Source organism: Scyliorhinus torazame, chromosome 8 (genome assembly GCF_047496885.1).
Source record: "Scyliorhinus torazame isolate Kashiwa2021f chromosome 8, sScyTor2.1, whole genome shotgun sequence".
Lineage (NCBI taxonomy): Eukaryota > Metazoa > Chordata > Chondrichthyes > Carcharhiniformes > Scyliorhinidae > Scyliorhinus > Scyliorhinus torazame.
Window position 1 is genome coordinate 210,564,959 of NC_092714.1, and position 20,764 is coordinate 210,585,722.

The 20,764-nt window shown below is 46.6% G+C and overlaps 1 protein-coding gene across 5 annotated transcripts in view; it reads left to right on the forward strand.

Moving 5' to 3' along the window:
• The window catches only part of ripor3 (RIPOR family member 3), a 412,703-nt gene that overhangs the window by 211,074 nt on the left and 180,865 nt on the right, over positions 1 to 20,764 (forward strand). For all 5 annotated transcript variants that reach the window (XM_072514737.1, XM_072514735.1, XM_072514736.1 and 2 more), the window contains exons 6-7: positions 5,768 to 5,821; positions 14,679 to 14,828. In XM_072514737.1, the coding sequence (XP_072370838.1) occupies positions 5,768 to 5,821; positions 14,679 to 14,828 (204 nt within the window). The remainder of the gene's footprint in view (positions 1 to 5,767; positions 5,822 to 14,678; positions 14,829 to 20,764) is intronic.

A 20,764-nucleotide genomic window follows, 5' to 3' on the forward strand; every position in this document is an offset into this window, starting at 1 on the left:
GAAAAACATTTGTTTACAATTATATACAGTCAAAGAAGGTTACAGTAAAGGAGCTCAAAGCAAAGTTCATAAGATAAGTCTATTAGGTGAGGTTCTAAATCACGCTGAGCGTCTCAACTTGCAAACTTGAGGCAGTTGAGTCCACAGCAGGGGCAGGCAAATTGGTAGATTCTGAAGAAGGAGCAGTACTGACAACCTGTTCAACTCCTTCTGTGGCCCTCGCGATCCCCTTGAGAAGATTTTGGTTCAAACACCAGCAAGTGGTACACGGGTAACCTGGACTGGGTCCATGCATCCAGTTGCAGGGATCACAGTTCCTACCTTCTCAAAGAATCTACATGTTTTCTCGCTTCACGGCCCTGTAGGTCTATGACATACGGCTTGTTTAGCCTCCACTCTCCCCGAAAAATTTGGAAAAGCAAGGTCAAACTGTGTCCTGAGTCGCTTGCCCATTGACAACTTAGCTGGGTTAACCCCAGTGATGTTATGTGGGGTTGGATTTTACGAGAACAAGAAGTCCACTAAATGAAACAGCAGTGGCTGGTTGTACTGTGTTTTCATTGACGCTTTAAAAGTTTGGACCACTCTTTCAGCGAGCACATTTAAATCATAGAATCATAGAATTTACAGTGCAGAAGGAGGCCATTCGGCCCATGAAGTCTGCACCGGCCCTTGGAAAGGGCACCCTACCTTTTAAAATTTTTTTAGAGTGCCCAATTCATTTTTTTTTCCCAATTAAGGGTCAATTTGGCGTGGCCAACCACCTAAACCGACACATATTTGGGTTGTGGGGGAGAAACCCATGCAAACACGGGGACAATGTGTAAACTCCACACGAACAGTGACCCAGAGCCGGGATTGAACCTGGGACCTCGGAGCCATGAGGCAGCAGGGCTAACCCACTGTGCCACCATGCTGCACGAGGGCACCCTACCTAAGCCCACTCCTCCACCCTATCCCCGTAACACAGTAACCCCATCTAACCTTTTTGGACACTAAGGGCAATTGAGCATGACCAATCCACCTAACCTGCACATCTTTGGACTGTGGGAGGAAACCAGAGCACCCGGAGGAAACCCACGCAGACACGGTTGAAGAGTTGAAACTCCTTGGCTGTGAAGGCAAATATTTGGTCCCAGCTTGTTAATGGTGTCTGCCGCAGTCACCAAATGCATAAGCTGGACATCCAGCCACTTTGAGTGAGCGTCTACCATAATTAAAAACATTACACCCAACAAAGGTCTCAAAGCCGATGTGGAGTCTTGTCCATGGTTGCCTTGGCCACTTCCAAGGGTGCAACTTTGTCGCAGGTGGAAAGGTCTGCTGAGTTTGACATTATTCACAATGGTTGACCATATTTTCATTCTCCTTGTCAGCCTCTGGCCACCAAACGTAACTCCTGGCCAGCGTCTTCACCTTGGACTGACCAGGATGACCACTGTGTAATACTTGGAGAAGAGGCTGCTGCCCCGAGTGTGGGACCGTCACTCTGCAATCCATAGGAGAATCCCGTCCTCACAAGTGATTTCATCCCTTTGTTGCATATAGGACCTGATTTGTTCTGACTTTGCAAACTGCCAACCAGTGAGAAACATCCTTTAACCCCTTGATAATGCAAGGTCTAAGGTGGCACAGTGGTGCTGTGGTTAGCACTGCTACCTCACGCCCCCAAGGACCCGAGTTTGATCCCGACCCTGGGTCATTGTCTGTGTGGAGTTTGCACATTCCCCCTGTGTCTGCATGGGTCTCACCCCCACAACCCAAAGAAGAGTAGGTGGATAGGCTATGCTAAATTGTCCATTAATTGGAATTTGAAAAAAAGACAACACAAGGTCTCCATTAGTTCAAGTCTTATATGAACGGCTGAAATAGTTTGATGCCAAGAAAATTCATAGCCAGGATGCTCTCCTGTGGAGTGAGAGGCTCAGATATCATCTGTGGCAGTGGAAGACTGCTCAAAGCATCTGCATTTGATATCTGGGTACCCTGTCTATGCTGATTACATGGCAAACAGTAATGCCCATCTTTGCACTCTGGCTGATGTTATTGGCAGGATCGGATCATGAAAAATGCCAAGTAATTGTTTATGGTCCAAGACGATGGTGAAGTGCCAGCCACAAACATATTGATGAAATTTATTTACGGCATAAATGATCGGCAGACCTCCTTTGTCTATCAGGGAATATTTCCTTTTCGCACCTGACAATGTTCTGGACGTGAAAGTGACGGGCCTTTCCAGACCATCTTCCATCTTATGCGAATACCGCACCGATGCCATAAGGTGATGCAACACACATGACTATTATGGATTTGTCTGGGTTAAAATGGACCAGTAAGGCCGACGACTGCAGGGCCTGTTTGACCTGGTTGAAAGATTTCCTCTGGGAATCTTCCCATTTCCAATGTTGGTGCTTCTTCAGCATTTGATGCAGGGGTGCCACAATGGTAGTCAGTTTGGGTAAAAAAGCAGCCGTAATGATTGACCATCCCTAAAAGAGACTTAAATTCCGATGTATTCTTTGGTTCAGATACCCCTTTTATGTCTTTATCGTTTCTTTGAGTGGATGTGATCCCTTCACATCAACTCTGAAACCTAATTACGGGACCTCATCAGCCTGAAACATACACTTGTCTCGTTTTAGCCGAATACTGGCCTCTTTAAATCTCTTGAGGACTTTTTCCAAATTGGCTCTGTGTTCCTCGGGTGTTGCTCCCATCACCAGGACACCGTCCAAATACATAACGCCCTTTGGAATTCCTGCAGAAGGCTCTCCATTGTGCACTGAAATATAGCGCAAGCAGATGAAATATTGAAGGGCAACTCGTATATTCGAACAAGCCTTTGTGGGTGTTTATAGTGATGAAAGTTGTTGACTCATTGCCCAGCTCAAGCTGCTGGAACACATGGCTTAAATCCAAATTGATGTACTTGAGGCCCATTGCCAACTTGGTGTAAAAGTCTTCTATCCTGGGAATTGGATATTTATCAACATGAGCAGCCCTGTTTTTGGTCATTGTGTAATCACCGCAGATTCGAACTGTGCGGCCCAGGTTCAACAATGGGACGATCAGCAGTGGTCTGATGTGAAAAAATGTTGCCGTTGCTTGTGGCTCTACGTAGCTGTTCACTTTCACGCCTTTTCTGCACCGCTACTCTCTTCCTGGAAAACCCCATCCATGATACTGAATATTTCTAGAAAATGTAACTTAATTTTCTTCAGCCAATCCTACCCAATGAAGCTTGGCCTTTGTCTTGTCACTACGATTAATGGCAGCTGGGATTACTGGTGTTGGTACAACACTGGTATTGATGCCATCCCCAACATCTTCAGTGCCTCGCCAGTATAGGTGGCTAAGGTGGCTGATGTACTGCTGAGATTTACAGTTGCAGTCCTCCCCTTCAAATACCTAAACTTTTGTTCACCCACTACTATGGCAGCCGCCCCTCTATCCAATTCCACCGTAAGCGGATGGCCATTGACAACAAGGATAATCTCAAACGGGGGTGTTTTATTAAATCTCACCATGTGAGCTTATAGACTTCGGACTTTGCTTCAGAGTCTTCAAGCTTGTTCTCTGGAGTCATCAACATTTTTTTCTGGTAAATTGGGTAAGTCTGTCTGACTCTGCAACTGGCATCTGAAACAGATGAATTCCTTACCCTTGCATCTGTCTTGGGAATACTCTCCCCACAACGATAACAAGCCTCACATTCTTGTGACTGCCAGTCATTTCTCCTCTTCTCCAGCTCCACTGCTCCCTCGCTCTTGGAACTTTGAACGGCCGTCGCTCCCCACCATAACTGGTTCACCTCACTTTGCACGCCGTGTAGGTCAAAAGCGCTTTGTTCAGCGCCTTCAGTCACTCCATCCAATTACATCACTTTGTCCAAGGATATCTTGGTTTCTGCCAGCACCTTCTTCTGAATATTTAAGTTGTTGATCCCACAGTCCAACCAGTCATGCAATATGTCGCTTAAGAGAAGTAGCAGATTCATAATGTTCTGACATCTGTTGAAGCCTAGTTACAAAAGTGAATACCATTTCTCCAGGATCTCTAATAGCTGTATGAAATATTTATGTGCTACATAATAATGGAAGGTTGGGGATTGTAATGGTCCCTCACTAGTTGCACCAACCGATCAAAGGACTTAGAGTCTGGTGCCTCCGGAGATGTTAGGCTTTGCACGAGGTTATATGTTTGTGGGCCGCAAACTGTCAGTAATATAACTTTCTGTTTATTGTAAGCGTCCTTCCTGTTGATTCCCTTATTTCCCCATTCTTTATTTTTGCCATTATTACCTTTAATCCATGGTGCTTAATGGATATGTATCGTTATAAATAAAGCAGCAGAGACTATGAGGAATTTGAAAGTTATAACAGAGAACATTCTGCTAGCTTTGGACAGAAAAACGGAGACTTTTCAGCACCAGAGAGATGGGGTGGGACTCACGTTGATTGGTTGGCTGGTGGCCAATGACCTGGCCTAAAGGCCAGATTGGATCCTGCCTGAGTGGAATGATTTCCAGAGACCTAAGGAAAGCAGGGCATACAGAGAATAGGACCTGCTCTCTCTCCCTCATGTTTTCTCCAGAAATACTGTGAGCTGCTGTATTTCTGAAACTGCAGAGACATGAATGCATCTGCATTGAAAGCCATTATAGACTGGAAAGCAGAAATCTCGACCTGAAAGACTGGTTTGAAGGACAGTGTGCAAGAACAACCATCTGAAACAAAGACTTTCATCCCTTTCATTATTATTTTTACATCCTCTTCGTCCCTCTGAGTTTGTCTGTTGTGTGTGTGTGTGTGTGTGTGTGTATATATAGAGGGTGGGGCAAATTAAAGTGGGGAGTTAGGAATTAGTTGATAGTTAACCAGTTCCATTTGCTGCACATTTCATTATAGTTCTTGTTATAACTAAAAAGTAACTGTGTTTAAACTTACAAACCGAGTTACTGTAATTATTGGGCAGCCAAGGGCTAAAGACTTCAGGCATTTTTCAAAGAATTATTGGTTAATTCAATTGCGTTGCGACTCCAGGTCAACGGGGCTGGAATTGACCTTGCCCTAGCCCAGAGTGTCGTAACATTATCTTCTGCCGTTATTTCATTGGCATCAAAACCTTTTGACATATTGGCCCCAACTTTCAATCTCTGGATCAAACGGATCAATTTTTCTGAATAGTGGCACAGCTATTCGACTGCTGCCGATCTTTTCCCTTTTTAGGACTCTGAGAGGCCACTCTTCCCCACCTCCAAATTTTTGATGACTTTCCTTCAACTGGATTGATTTATCCCCATCGTCAATGTTGCAGTGCAAGGCGAAGCGAAGAGGCACTGTTAAATCGCAGCGGTGATTTATTAACAAAGAAGAACTTCATATGCAGAACAGTACAACTCCAATACTAGCCTACTTTCCTTGATTCCCAAGCTTACTCTGATGATACCCCAACAGCCAGGTCCTTGCTTAGACACCCAATAAGCTGAGGTTGGCGCTCTCCATCCCCATGGGCTCCGGGCGGGTCTCTTGGCCTGCAAAGGAGCACCCCTTAAAGGGGCCACGCTATCACAAACACATAGCAAATAACGGATAGAAAAAGGCAAGAAGCAGCTGGCAAGCAGTTTAAATACTAAAGTGGTGATTTTTGAGGACAGAACTGTTTTCTGAGGGCAGCACTGTAACAAAATTAGGAGACTATTTGTATAGATATAGAATCAGCATTAATTGCTTATTTTGGTCACTCATCAATATGATCCTTTTTCCAGCAAATTAGGACCACTGAGAGATACATCAGGAAACTGGAGTTTCGCATCAGCAGGGTAAGAATTTGCACTCACAAAAAATAAAAATCATTGTTTGTTTTTTTTTCTAATTAAAAGGGTGCAATTCAAGTGGCTTCAGATGGATAATCAAAGCAGTTGTCTTGGATAACTCATCTGGCATTCTCCTAACTGCTGCTTCACATGAGTTTTTCAGTGAAATATAATGTATTGAGGGCAAAAGGTTTAACTTCATAAATTGTAAAGTCACTCGAGTTCATTGAATTAAGTGCAGATTTTTGAAATATGGGAAAGGAATGAAACTTTTGTTGTACAAGCACTTGGAAAGCAGTCACAAACTGCAGTTGTTAAGTACAATATGCATTTTTTTTACATCAAACCATGTAACCTTTGTCCTATTGGCCACATCATAAATCTAAAATCTGTGATATTTTTTACTACCCTGTTTAAAAACATTGCACTGTGACACATTGAAATGTTTTGCTGGGCTGATGTTCCGTAATATCCAGGAACAGCCTGTTCTGTCACACAATTACCATGGAAACCATGGCAGCATGTTAAAGCATGACCTTTCCAATGAAGTTCACAGATTATTAAAGTTAAACCTACCATGGTTTAAAGGCCAAGTGCTACATTATTGACTTCTTGCCTCTGGAGATTGAGTCGCTACTTCAGTCCTAACTTTTTTCAGAGGTTTATGTGATCATTTCAGAACAGAACTTTCTGACTAGGCTGCTCATAGTACTGAGCTTGTGCAAAAATTTTTCCCACAAGGTAAAAATACTCCTTTTACAACCATAGCATGAATCCCTTCTGAAGTGGCCTTGCAAACCATGTGGTGTGAAACAAATCATTACAAGGGGGTGAAAAACGACCTTCTCGAGGAAACTAGAGATGGCCAATAAATCCAGCATCACCCATGTTCAGAGTGCAACTAAAAAAAGCTATTTAATATGTCAACAAATAATTACATTTAGCAGTTTTCAATGGATAGAGATTTCCAGGAACAATTATCATAAGAACAGAAGGAAAAAGAGCAAGAGAAGATGATACACCCTGTCAAGATTGGCCTGTCATTCATTGTTGATCTTGGACTTCAAGTCCACATCCCACCCACTCTCCGGATTCCTTGATCCCCTAAGATCAAATGCTTGTCGATCTCAGCCTTATTCAATAATGCCACATCCACAACCCTGTGGGGTAGAGAATTCCAATGAATCATAACCCTTTGAGTGAAGAAGTATCACACCTCCTCTCTCCTAAATGATCAACCCTCTATCCTGAAACTGTCCTCTCTTTGTTGGTAGATTGCCCAGGAAGGAAAATCAACATCTGAGTATCTACTCTGTTGACCCCCTTCATAGTCTTGAATGTTTCAATCAGATCACTTCTTATCATTCTAAACTCCAGAGAATATAAACCCAATTTACTTAGCCTCTCATCAGAAGACCATCCTCTTATCTCAGGGACCAATGCAGTGAACCCTTGCTGTACTTCCTCCAATGCAATATGTATAGCAATATGTATAAAACACTATTTTAATGCTTTTGTTAAAATTTTATACTTGCAAATACTTATTGGCTAAATGTTTACCTGTGGGTATAATATAATGTCTGTATTCTGCTGCTGCCTAAATATTTTTTCTATCTTCATCCACCACTCTTCCCAAATAAAGTCTTATTCATTAGAACAAAAAAAACAGACGTTATTGTACGTTAGAAAAACATTACTCTTAGATAACCTCAATCGAAGAACTTATAGAGTGAGATATACATCACGGTTGAATAGTTACTAGTTGTAGGTTCAGGCTATTTCTACTTCACCGAATGGATGGTAAAAGAGAGGTGCAATGTTGAATGCAATGTTGGAATGGTGTTCAATATATACAGGAGATGAGGGAGCATAGAAAGGCTAAATATACCTTCCAATTTTTGAGAGCTAGAATGGTTAGGCAGTTGCAGAAAGTGGAAAGATAACTCTTGGAAGTTTCTTGTCTCTATGTGCAGTGTGCTATGCTTTACAAATATTCCACAGGGATATTATGGGGATCGTTAGATCATAGACTCAAAATCTTATTTAAAAAAAAATAAAATATGTTTATTAAGAGTTTTTTAACAAAATTATTTTCAACCATACAAACAAACCTCCCCCCCCCCCCCCCCCCCCCGTAACAAAAAAAAAAGAAAGAAAGCTCGCATAGCAAGACATGAACATGACAAGTCAATATGATACAGAACTTTGTACATTGGATTCTTCCCGTACATGTCAGTTTTCCGTATCATTCATGTGTTTTCTTGCTCAAATGCCCCCCAGAAACCCCCCCCCCCCCGGGTTGCTGTTGCTGCTGTCCGACCTTTATCTAACGCTCCACGAGATAGTCTAGGAACGGTTGCCACCGCCTGTAGAACCCCTGCGCAGACCCTCTCAAGGCAAACTTTATCCTCTCCAACTTGATAAACCCTGCCATATCATTTATCCAGGCCTCCACGCTGGGGGGCTTTGCCTCTTTCCACATTAACAAGATCCTTCGCCAGGCTACTAGGGACGCAAAGGCCAGAATGCCGGCCTCTTTCGCCTCCTGCACTCCCGGCTCGTCCACTACTCCAAATAGTGCGAGCCCCCAGCTTGGCTTGACCCGGACTTTCACCACCTTAGATACTATTCCCACAACTCCCCTCCAGAACCCCTCCAGTGCCGGGCATGACCAAAACATATGGACATGGTTCGCCAGACTTCCTGAGCACCTCCCACACCTGTCCTCCACCCCAAAGAACCTACTCAGCCTCGCCCCCGTCATATGCATTCTGTGCACTACCTTAAACTGTATCAGGCTAAGCCTGGCACATGAGGAAGAGGAATTAACCCTACTTAGGGCATCAGCCCACAGCCCCTCCTCAATCTCCTCCCCCAGCTCCTCTTCCCATTTACCTTTCAGCTCCTCCACCAAAGCCTCCCCCTCTTCTTTCATCTCCTGGTATATCGCCGACACCTTGCCCTCCCCGGCCCATATGCCCAAAATCACCCTGTCTTGAATCCCCTGTGCCGGGTGCAGCGGGAATTCCCTCACCTGCCGCCTCACAAACGCCCTCACTTGCATGTACCTGAAGGCATTTCCCGGGGGTAGTCCAAATTTCTCCTCCATCACCCTTAAGCTCGCAAACGTCCCATCGATGAACAGGTCCCCCATTCTTCTAATCGCTGCCCGATGCCAGCTCTGAAACCCCCAGTCCATCCTTCCTGGGACAAACCGATGGTTATCCCTAATCGGGGACCACACCGAGGCTCCCAATGCTCCCCTGTGTCGTCTCCACTGCCCCCAGATCTTTAGCGTTGCCGCCACCACCGGGCTCGTGGTGTACCTTGTCGGTGAGAGCGGCAGCGGTGCCGTCACCAGCGCCCCCAGCCTCGTTCCTTTGCAGGACGCCATCTCCAACCTCTTCCACGCCGCCCCCTCTCCCTCCATCCCCCACTTACGGATCATCGCCACGTTGGCTGCCCAGTAGTAGCCACCCAAATTCGGCAACGCCAGCCCTCCTCTATCCCTGCTACGCTCCAGGAACCCCCTCCTTACCTTCGGGGTCTTGCTCACTCACACAAAACTCACAATGCTCCTGCCTATCCTCTTATAAAAGGCCTTGGTGATCACGATTGGAAGGCACTGGAACACAAAAAGAAACCTTGGGAGGACCACCATTTTTATCGACTACCCTGCCCGCCAGCGAGAGTGGCAACATGTCCCACCTTTTAAAATCCTCCTCCATCTATTCCACCAGCCACGTCAAATTAAGTTTGTGCAGTGCCCCCCAGCTCCTAGCTACCTGAATCCCCAAGTATCGAAAGCTCCTTTCCGCCCTCCTCATCGGTAGGTCGTCTATCCCTCTTCCCTGATCCCCCGGATGCACCACAAAGAGCTCACTCTTTCCCACGTTGAGCTTATAGCCCGAAAAGTCTCCAAATTCCCTTAGGATCTGCATGACCTCAACCATCCCCTCCACTGGATCCGCCACATACAGCAACAAGTCGTCTGCGTACAGTGACACTGATATTCCTCTCCCCCTCGGACCACCCCCTTCCATTTCCCCGACTCCCTTAACGCCATGGCCAAAGGTTCAATTGCCAATGCATACAGCAGAGGGGACAGCGGGTACCCCTGCCTTGTCCTTCGATACAGCCGGAAATACTCCAACCTCCGCCGGTTTGTGACCACACTCGCCACCGGGGCTCTATACAGGAGCTTGACCCAACTAATAAACCCTCCCCCGAACCCAAACCTCCTCAACACTTCCCAGAGATACTCCCACTTGACTCGGTCAAAGGCCTTCTCAGCGTCCATGGCTGCCACTATCTCCGCCTCTCCCTCCACCGATGGCATCATTATCACATTTAGGAGCCTTTGCACATTGGTATTTAGCTGCCTACCCTTTACGAATCCCGTCTGGTCCTCGTGAATCATCCCCGGGACACAGTCCTCAATCCTCGTAGCCAACATTTTTGCCAGCAACTACGTTGAGGAGCGATATCGGTCTATACGACCCACATTGCAGTGGGTCCTTATCCCGCTTCAAGATCAAGGAGATCGTCACCTCCGATATTGTCGGGGGCAGGGTCCCCCCTCCCTTGCTTCATTGAAGGTCCATATCAGCAACGGGGCTAACAGGTCTACAAACTTCCTATAAAACTCCACCGGGAACCCATCCAGCCCCGGGGCCTTCCCTGCCTGCATGCTCCCCAGTCCTTTAACCAGCCCCACCACCCCAATTGGCGCCCCCAAACCAGCCACCTCCTGCTCCTCCACCCTCGGGATCCTCAGTTGGTCCAAGAATCGTCGCATCCCCTCTTTTCACCCTGGGGGCTGGGACCTATACAGCTCCTCGTAAAAGGCCTTGAATGCCTCATTCACTTTCACCGCACTCCGCACCGTAGTTCCCCTGCCATCCTTGATTCCACCTATTTCCCTCGCTGCCATCCTCATACGGAGCTGATGTGCCAGCATCCGACTCGCCTTCCCCCCATATTCATATATCGCCGCCTGTGCCTTCCTCCACTGTGCCTCTGCCTTCCCTGTGGTCAACAGGTCAAACTCCGTCTGGAGACTTCGTCTCTCCCTGAGTAGTCCCTCATCAGGAGCCTCTGCATATCTCCTGTCCACCCTTAAAATCTCCCCCACTAACCTCTCCCTTTCCCTGCCCTCTCTCTTCACCCTATGAGCCCTGATGGAGATTAACTCTCCCCTGACCACCGCCTTCAGCGCCTCCCATACTACTCCCACCTGCACCTCCCTGTTGTCGTTGGCCTCCAGATACCTTTCGATGCACCCCCGCACCTTCCCACACACTTCCTCATCTGCCAGCAGTCCCACATCCAACCGCCACAACGGGCGTTGGTCCCTCTCCTCCCCCAGCTCTAGCTCCACCCAATGCGGGGCATGGTCTGAAATGGCTATGGCCGAATACTCCGTTCCCTCCACTTTCGGGATCAATGCCCTGCCCAGAACAAAAAAATCTATCCGGGAGTAGGCCTTATGCACGTGGGAGAAAAAAAGAATTATCTGGCCAAAGGCCTGGCAAATCTCCACGGATCTACTCCCCCCATCTGATCCATAAACCCCCTAAGCACCTTGGCCGCAGCCGGCCTCTTCCCCTTCCTAGATCTGGAACGATCTAATGCTGGGTCCAGCACCGTGTTAAAATCCCCACCCATTATCAAGATCCCTACCTCCAGGTCTGGAATACGCCCCAACATCCGTTTCATGAATCCAGCATCGTCCCAGTTGGGGCATATACATTCACCAGTACCACCTCCGTCCCCTGCAACCTACCGCTCACTATCACGTATCGGCCTCCATTGTCCGCTACTATGTTCTTGGCCTCAAACGACACCCACTTCCCCACCAATATTGCCACCCCTCTATTCTTCGCATCCTGGAATGGAACACCTGTCCTACCCATTCCTTCCTTAACCTGACCTGATCTGCCACCTTCAGATGTGTCTCCTGAAGCATGGCCACGTCTGCCTTCAGTCCCTTTAGGTGCGCAAACACTCGGGCCCTCTTAACCGGCCCATTTAGGCCTCTCACATTCCATGTGATCAGCCGGATTGCCCCCCCCCCCCCCCCCCCGCCGACTAGCCATCTCCTAACTTAGGCCAGTCCCGTGCCCGTGCCTCCCGCACCCTCCAGTCCCCCAGACAGGGAACCCCCGCCCCGACCATCTCTTCCATGTTCAGTTCCCCCTCGGACAGTGCAGCAGCAACCCTAATGTCCCCCCCTCTCCCCCCCCTTCCCTCCCCCCCACCTCCCCGATAGATCCGCATCTAGCATTTTTGCTCCCTCCATATTACTTCCGTGAGTCAGCTGACTTCTGCTGACCCTGGCTTCCCCCGCCTTCCCGTTGATCTTTACCGTGTGGGAGTCTCTCTTTCTCCTTACCTTCCTCCATCTCCCCCCCCCCCCCCCCCCCCCCCCCCCCCAACCACAGCCCCTCAGTTCGAGTCCAATTTTTCCATTTGGATAAAGGTCCAAGCCTCTTCTGCCGTTTCAAAATAATGGTGTCGGTCCTGATAAGTGACCCACAGTCGCGCAGGCTGCAGCATGCCGAACCTGACTATTTTTTTGTGCAGCACCGCCTTGGCCCGGTTGAAGCCATCTCTCCTCCTTGCTTCCTCCAAGCTCCAATCCTGGTAGACTCGGATCACCGCATTCTCCCATCTACTGCTCTGCACCTTCTTGGCCCATCTCAGAACACTTTCTTTTTCCGCGAAGCGATGGAACCTTGCCACTATCGCCCTTGGCGGCTCATCAGCCTTGGGTCTCCTCGCCAGGACCCGGTGAGCCCCTTCCAGCTCTAGGAGGCTCGGAGAGGCCTCCTCACCCATCAGCGAATGGAGCATCGTCCTCACATACGTCCCGGCATCAGCTCCCTCCACTCCTTCGGGGAGACCCAGAATCTGGAGATTCTTCCTCCTCGACCTGTTTTCCAGGACCTCGAGTCTCTCGGCCCACCTCCTGTGCACCGCCTCGTGCGCCTCCATCTTTACCGCCAGGCCCAGGATCTCATCCTCGTTCTCATTCGTTTTATCCCTCACCTCGCGAAGCTCCACCGCCTGGGCCTTCTGGGTCTCCTTCAGCCCCTCGATCACCAACAGCATTGGTGCCAGCACCTCCTTTTTAAGCTCCTCCACACAGCGCTTAGGGAACTCCTGCTGGTCCGGCCCCCAGTCTGCTCGATCTCCGCCCTCCGCCATCTTGTTTTTTCCCCCTCGTTTTTGCTCTTTCTCCGACGCTCCACCGCTAATTTCCGCCATACAACGTAAGCGGGGATCTTTCTTCACCTTCCCACACGGGATTAAATCAAAAAAATTCCGTTGGGGCTCCTCTGGAGAGCCCAAAAGTCCGTTATAGCGGGAGCTGCCGAAATGTGCGGCTTAGCTCCGCATCGCCGCAACCAGAAGTTCCGACTCAAAATCTTATTGCGCAGACGGAGGCTATTTGATCCATTATTCCTGTGTCAGTTCTTTGAAAGATCAATCCAATTAGCCTTTAGTGCTCCTTCACACTTTCACCATAGCCTTGCAAAGCTTTTCTTTCTAAAATCTAAATAACTTCTGAAGGTTATTATGAAATTTGCTTCCACTACACTTTCAGACAGTCTATTCCAGATCACAACAACTCATTGTGTAGAAAAATTCTCCTCAACTCCCCGCTGGTTCTTCTGCCAATTATCTTAAATCTGTGTCCTCTGGTTACTGCTGTAAAGAAACGCTCAATTTTGAGCACACCCATTAAATCCATTTAACCTTCTCTGCTGCACAAAAACCAATCCCAATTTCTTTAGTTCCTCTACTAGAGAGAGCACAATGCTAATATTTTTATACAGTGATTTCTCTCGATGATCTGGAACACAGGGTGGGATTCTCTCAGTCCAGGGCCAGGCCGGAGAATCCCCGCGACTGGCGCGAATTGCACTACACCATCCCGACGCCGGCATGCGAGTCTCCGCAGAGCAGAGAATCGGCGCCATTGGCACCGGCGTGGTTAGCGCGGCGCCGGTCGGGGGCCGCTCTATGGGTTCCCCCGCCGATTCCCGGCCCGGGATGGGCCGAGCGGACGTCGTGAAAACGCCGAGTCCCGCCGGCGCCGTCCACACCTGCTCTCAGCCGGCGGGACCTCAGCGTGGAAGGGTCGGGGGGGCGGCCTGTGGGTTGGGGAGGGGGGGTCTGGCCCGGGGGGGGGGCCTCCGATGTGGCCTGGCCCGCGATCGGGGCCCACCAAACGGCGGGCCAGCCTCTCTGGCTGGGGGCCTCCTTTCCTACGCGTCAGCCCCTGTAGTCCTGCGCCATGTTGCGTCGGGGCCGGCGCGTTGAAGAAAGCCACTGCGCATGCGCGCGTTGGCGCCGGCGCCACTGCGCATGCGCGGATCCCGCACCATCCTGTTCGTGCCGCGATCAGCATTTGGAGCCGTGTGAACCGCTCCAGTGCCGCGATGGCCCCCTGTTGGAGCCAGTATTAGTCGTCGGGTCGGCACGTTCACTCCGTTGTAAAACGCGATGGCGTTTAGGACGGTGTGGACACTCTGCCGCAGGATTAGAGAATCCCGCCCACACTGTTGTAAGGATGGTGAAAGCAGAATTAGTAGTAACTTTCAAAAGAGAATTAGATATATACTTGTAAAGGAAGCATTTACAGTGATACCCACATCCTGTGAATAAATAAATTGATGGGCTGAATGGCCTGCTTCTATGCTGTATGATCCTATCATTTTATGCTTTACATTTTGTAAATGGAGAAGTAGTTTGTAAAAACATCAATTGCTTTGGAAATAAGTCTTTACAGAGTTTCACTAACAGCAATTGGTATTTGAATCCTTCAATCTTATCGTTGTAATCAATTATTATCCAGATAGAAGAATTATATGAATCCTACTTCATCCAGTGGCGGCTACGCAATGGTGCAAACAACATGAAGCAAGCTTACTCTGTGTCCCCTTCCACCAAAGGCTCACGGGAAACACTGACAGAGATTAACAGAAACTACAGGGAATGTACAGAGGTATTCCATCTTTGTACTTTATACAGTTACTTTGGATTTTATTTGACAGATCTGAACGTGGTAAAATAGACACTAATTTATCTATTTATTTAGGAGGTTATAACAAGGTTAAATCTTGGGCATATAAATTAATCTATTGTTTTTTTTCAACTTAATATATTTTCTAATTCATACAAACATATGAATTAAGAGAAGTACCGGCCCCAGGTCACTGTCCACGTGGAGTTTGCACATTCTCCCTGTGTCTGCATGGGTCTCACCCCCACAACCCAAAGATGTGTAGGGCAGGTGGATTGACCAAGCTAAATTGCCCCTTAATTGGAAAGAAAAGAATTGGGCACTTTTAATTTAAAAAAAAGGAGCAGGAGTAGGCCCTTGAACCTGCCCCGCCGTTCAATAAGATCATGGCTGACCTGATTGTAACTTCAACGCCACATTCCTGCCTACCCCCAATAACCTTTCACCTCCTTGCTTAACAAGAAACTATCTACGTTTCTTGTTAACACAGCGTTTCACTTGCATCTCTTCCAATTTGGTCTACTGCGTTCGCTGCTCCCAATGTGGTCTCCTCCATATTGGAGAGACCAAACACAGACTGGATGATCGCTTTGCTGAGCATCTTCGGTCTGTGCGGATTCAGGACCCTGACCTTCCTGTTGCTTGCCATTATAACAAAAGATATGCCCACATGTCTGGTCTTGGCCTGCTGCAATGTTCCAGTGAAGCTCAACGCAAACTGGAGGAACAACATCTCATCTTCCGGTTTGGCACACTACAGCCTTCCGGTCTCAACATCGAATCCAACAACTTCAGATGATCAGCTCTACCCCACCTCGACCCATTTGTTTTCATTTCATTTTAACTGTCTTTTACCATTTCATTCTTTCTTAATATATATTTAATTCCCCCCCAATCTTATCCACCTTTCCTTCACCTTTCTCCTCTCTGCTTCCCCCTTGCCCTCCCCCACATCTACAGTTCATCCTCTGATGTTAGTTTCCCTGCTGTTTGGCCGTTCACATCTTTTGTTCTCTTTGGGGACTGCCATTAGCACTCTTTCCCCTTGGTTTCTGTGGCCATTGGCACCCGGTTTCCCTGGGTTTCTGTGGCTATGACTCATCGTTCATTCTCACTCCACAGTATAAATATTTCCCACTTTCTCTGTCTGTTAGCTTTGACAAAGAGTCATCGGACTCGAATCGTTAGCTCTTTTCTCTCCTTACAGATGCTGCCAGACCTGCTGAGATTTTCCAGCATTTTCTCTTTTGTTTCAGATTCCAGCATCCGCAGTAATTTGCTTTTATTAAGAAGCTATCTACCTCAGCCTGAAAAATATTCAAAGACTCTGCTTCCACCGCCTTTTGAGGAAGAGAGTTCCAAAGACTCTCAACCCTCTGAGAGAAAAATGTTTTCATCTCTGTCCTAAGTGGGCAGCCCCTTATTTTTAAACAGTGGCTCGAAGCACGAGATTCTCCCACAAGAGGAAACATCCTCGCCACATCCATCCTGCCAAGACCCCTCAGGATTTTATATGTTTGAATCAAGTCGAGGGCGGCACGTGGCGCAGCGATTAGCACTGGGACTATGGCGCTGAGGACCCGGGTTCGAATCCTGGCCCTGGGTCGCTGTCCGTGTGGAGTTTGCACATTCTCCCTGTGTCTGCGTGGGTTTCACCCCCACAACCCAAAGATGTGCAGGTTAGGTGGATTGGCCACACTAAATTGCACCTTAATTGGTAAAAAAAGTAATTGGGTTATCTAAATTTTAAAAAATGTTTCAATCAACTTGCCTCTTATTCTTGGACAGCCTAGTCTATCCAACCGTTCCTCATAAGACAACCCACCGAATCCAGGTATTAGTTTGGTAAACCTACCCTGAACTGACTTCCAATGCAGTTACATTTCTTAAATAAGGAGACCAATACTGTAGTCCAGATGTGGTCTCACCAATGGCCTGTGTAACTGAAATATAACCTTCCTACTTTTGTATGGAACTCCCCTCACAATAAATGATAGCATTGCATTAGCTTTCCTAATTACTTGCTGTATGTGCATCCAAGCCTTTTGCGATTCATGCCTGAAGACATCTAGATCTCTCTGCAACTCAGAACTCCACAATCTCTCACCCTTTAGATAATATGCTTCCTTTTTTATTTTTCCTGCCAAAATCGACAATTTCACGTGTTCCCACATTATACCCCATTTGTCAGATCTTTGCCCATTCACTTAACCTATCCATATCTCTTTGTAGACTCCTTATGTCCCCTTCACATCTTACTATCCTACCTATCTTTGTGTCATCAGCAAATATAGCAACACTACCATCAGTTTTGTTGTGTAAACATGTTTATTCCTAGTTGGAAGAAGGTCACTTTAAGAGTCCGATCATTTGAAGTACTGATCATTGGCTGTTTGTGTGGGCAGTCTATCTTAACAGCCTGGAGAGTAAATAGCTTTCTAATAAAGCTCTTCAGGTCAGCCTGTTTCCTTTAAAAATACCAGACTTCCGGAGAAGTAAGAAAATATAGAAAAATCACCGATCATTATACAGACATCCAAAAAGGATTAAAAAGCTAAAAGCTTTGCTGCACCAAAGTTGGCGACAGAGGGGTGCCAGATATCGGTAGCAGCCATTGAAGGAACCAAAATTTAAACATAGATTTCAGAGGAAACACCATCAAAATAAGCTTGTCATGTGCGCTGCCCGGAAAGATCTGGAACACGACAGGGAGCACTGTGAGTAGCAAGTGCCTGTGCAGCAATAGTTTAGAGCTGGGGGTGTTCCAAAACTCGGAAGGAAACAGGCTGACCTCAGGGATACCTTTGTTAAGTAATGGGTTAAGAGACATTGCAATAGTTGTCTCATTTATGTTAAGTATCCATTAATTGACACTGATTATGTAAAGGGGCTTCAGGTGACCTCTGTCAGGTGATGTATAGTTATAGTTTTGTGCAAAGGCTGTTGGAATGGAATAAATGTGTGTTTGTGAAAAAGGAACGTAACTTTAGACTCTTCATATCACAGCAACTAAAACGTCTAACAACCTTTTTTCAAAAGCAGCGAGACAGTGCAAAAACATTTGTGGCATATCGTGCTTATGCAAGCTCTTTCCATTGTAAACATTGCAGGAATATTTGGTGCCGTGGGGCCATAGGATGAAAACACCTAGTGGTGCAGGTCATACACTGAAAAAATCAATTCTATCCAAACGAAGAAGATTGTGGCAGATATTGTAGTCCCAACATTCCTGAGTACAATGGGGGGGGGAAACATTCAACCTCCTGTGAAGTCTGGTACAGCCCGAAAAAACAGGTTCAAAAACCTATGATTGTGGAGATATTGCAGGATCACACTACAACAAAACCTTTGGTCATTGCCGAGATGTTCAGGTTCCTTAAACATAACCAACAAGAAGGTGAATCAATCACACAGCTCATAGCTACTTTGAAGGAATTAGCTGAATACCGTGAACTTGGAGATTTCTTGAATGGCACCATTCGAGACAGACTAGTATGTCGGTTAAAAAGCAAAGCCATCCAAAAAAGTCTGTTAACAGAGAGCAACTTAAATCTAAAGAAAGCTTTAGACATCACAAGCTCTATGAAATTAGCAGCTAAAGAACAATTGGGTTCGAGCACTGTAATCCATAAAATATCGCTGAGAATCGAACACAAACACAGGTTCAAAATTGTCACCGATCTGCAAAAACTGGGCACACAGAAGCATACTGCTGGTGCAAAGATACAAAATGCAGGAATTTTGGTAAAAAAGGGCACATTGAGCATGGGTGTTGGAGAAAGGAACAACAAGTTCTAAACAAGAACTATAAAAAGAAAGATCCAAGTGTATCAAATAGAAAACCAAATCGAGGAAAAAGGATCCATGTTACGTAAAATGGCCATGAAAAAGGACCAGAGTTAGTCAGGTGACAAACTGTTGTTGAACATACTGGCCATTGGGTGTAACAAACCGTTACTGGATGGACAACCGGTGAAAATGGAGGTGGACACTGGAGTAGTAAGTCTCATTGGTACCAGAAACTATTTACCAAGAGAAACTATGACATATTCCCTTTAAACCCTCAAAGACAATACTAAAAACCTATACTGGGGAAGTGGTTCCATTGAGGGATTGTACTGATGTAAATGTGCAGCTAAACGGACGGACCACAGACTTGTCGCTGCTCGTCATTAAAGGTAACTATCTACCCCTAATGGGGAGAACCTGGCTGGAGAGAATCCAGCTAAGTCGGACAGCAACGTGGCACAGTGGTTAGCACTGTTGCCTCACAGTGCCAGGGACCTGGGTTCAACTCTGACCTCGGGTGACTGTGTGGAGTTTGCACATCCTCTGCGTGGGTTTCCTCCCACAGTCTAAAGATGTGCAGGTTAGCTGGATTGGCCATGCTAAATTGTCCAAAAAGGTTAGATGGGGTTACAGGGATAGGGCAGGGGCATGGGCCTAGGTAAATTGCTCTTTTGGAGGGTCAGTGCAGACTTGATGGGCAAAATGGCCCCCTGCACTGTATGGATTCTATGATTCTAAACTGGGCCCAGGTGAATCTCATGTCAGGGTCCAAAGCAGGTCTTCTGAAGATTTTAAAGAAACACATCATTGTCTTTAATGGAGAGCTGTGAAGCAGGAAACAGATCTCAGTCAAGCTAAAGATTAAGGCAGAAAGCTTAAAGGCTAGGACGAGGCAGAATTAGAGAGGCTGGTCAAGAGGAGTCCTTGAACCCATCAATGTATGTGATTGGGCCATGCTGATAGTATCCGGGAACAAGCAAGATGGTTGGGTACGCATTTGTGATTTTAAACCCACTATCAACAAGGTACTGTGTGCAGAGCAGTATCCTCTGCCTTTAATTGATGATTTATTTGCTGGGTTAGCTGGAGACCAGCATTTCAGTAAAGTTGATCTTAGTCAAGCTTATCTCCAGATCAATGTGGATCCAAATTCACAACAACTTTTGACAATCGTGAGACATAGAGGGCCAATAAGGAATAAAAACTTCCATTTGGCATCACGTCCACACCTGCATTGTTCCAATGTGCCATGGATCAAATTCTAAGACTAGTAGTCCAGCGCTACTTAGATCATTTTATTTACTGAAAGAATGAAGAAGAGCATCTTCAAATCACTTCAGAGACTAGAAGATTATGGACTACGAGTACGGAAGGATAAATGTGAATTCTTCAAATCTTCTATTGAATGCCTGGGGCACGTCATATATGCAAAGAGTTCGCACAATTTTCTACAGAGGTAAAAGCCATAACCGAGGCACCTGCAGCTTAAAACGTAAATCAACTTCGGTCGATTTTGGGCTTATTACACTGTTGTGTAGAATTCGTCCCTCATCTAGAAACTATTCTCAAACCTTTACACAATTTATTGTGTCAAAACAGGAAATGGAAATGGGTGGATAAGTGTGAGAAGGCCTTTGTATAAACTGAAGATGCATTACGAAAATCAGAAGTCCTGACACACTTTGATCTGAAGTTACCCCTGCAAATGGTTTGCGACGGATCACCTTCTGGGAGCAGTGGTTTCTCACATAATGCCCAACGGTGAAGAGAATCATTAGCATCAAGATCCTTGAGCAAGGCAGAAATGAACTGTGCACAGATAGAGAAGGAATCTCTAGGCATCATTTTCAAACGTTATTACAACTACCTATATGGAAGGAAATTTACTTTACTAACAAATCATCAATCACTGCCCATGAGACTTGGGTTGCACACAGGTATTCCATCTACAACAGCAGAGGTGGGCATTGCTGTTGTAAGTGCATACATACATGATAAAATATCATAATTTTTTCCTATCAATATTTTCTATTTTGAGGACGTTGATAACACTCCTGTAACCGGAGGACAAGTTACAAAGTATACCAGAAATAATCCACTACTCTCAGAAGTTATGGACATGGTACTTC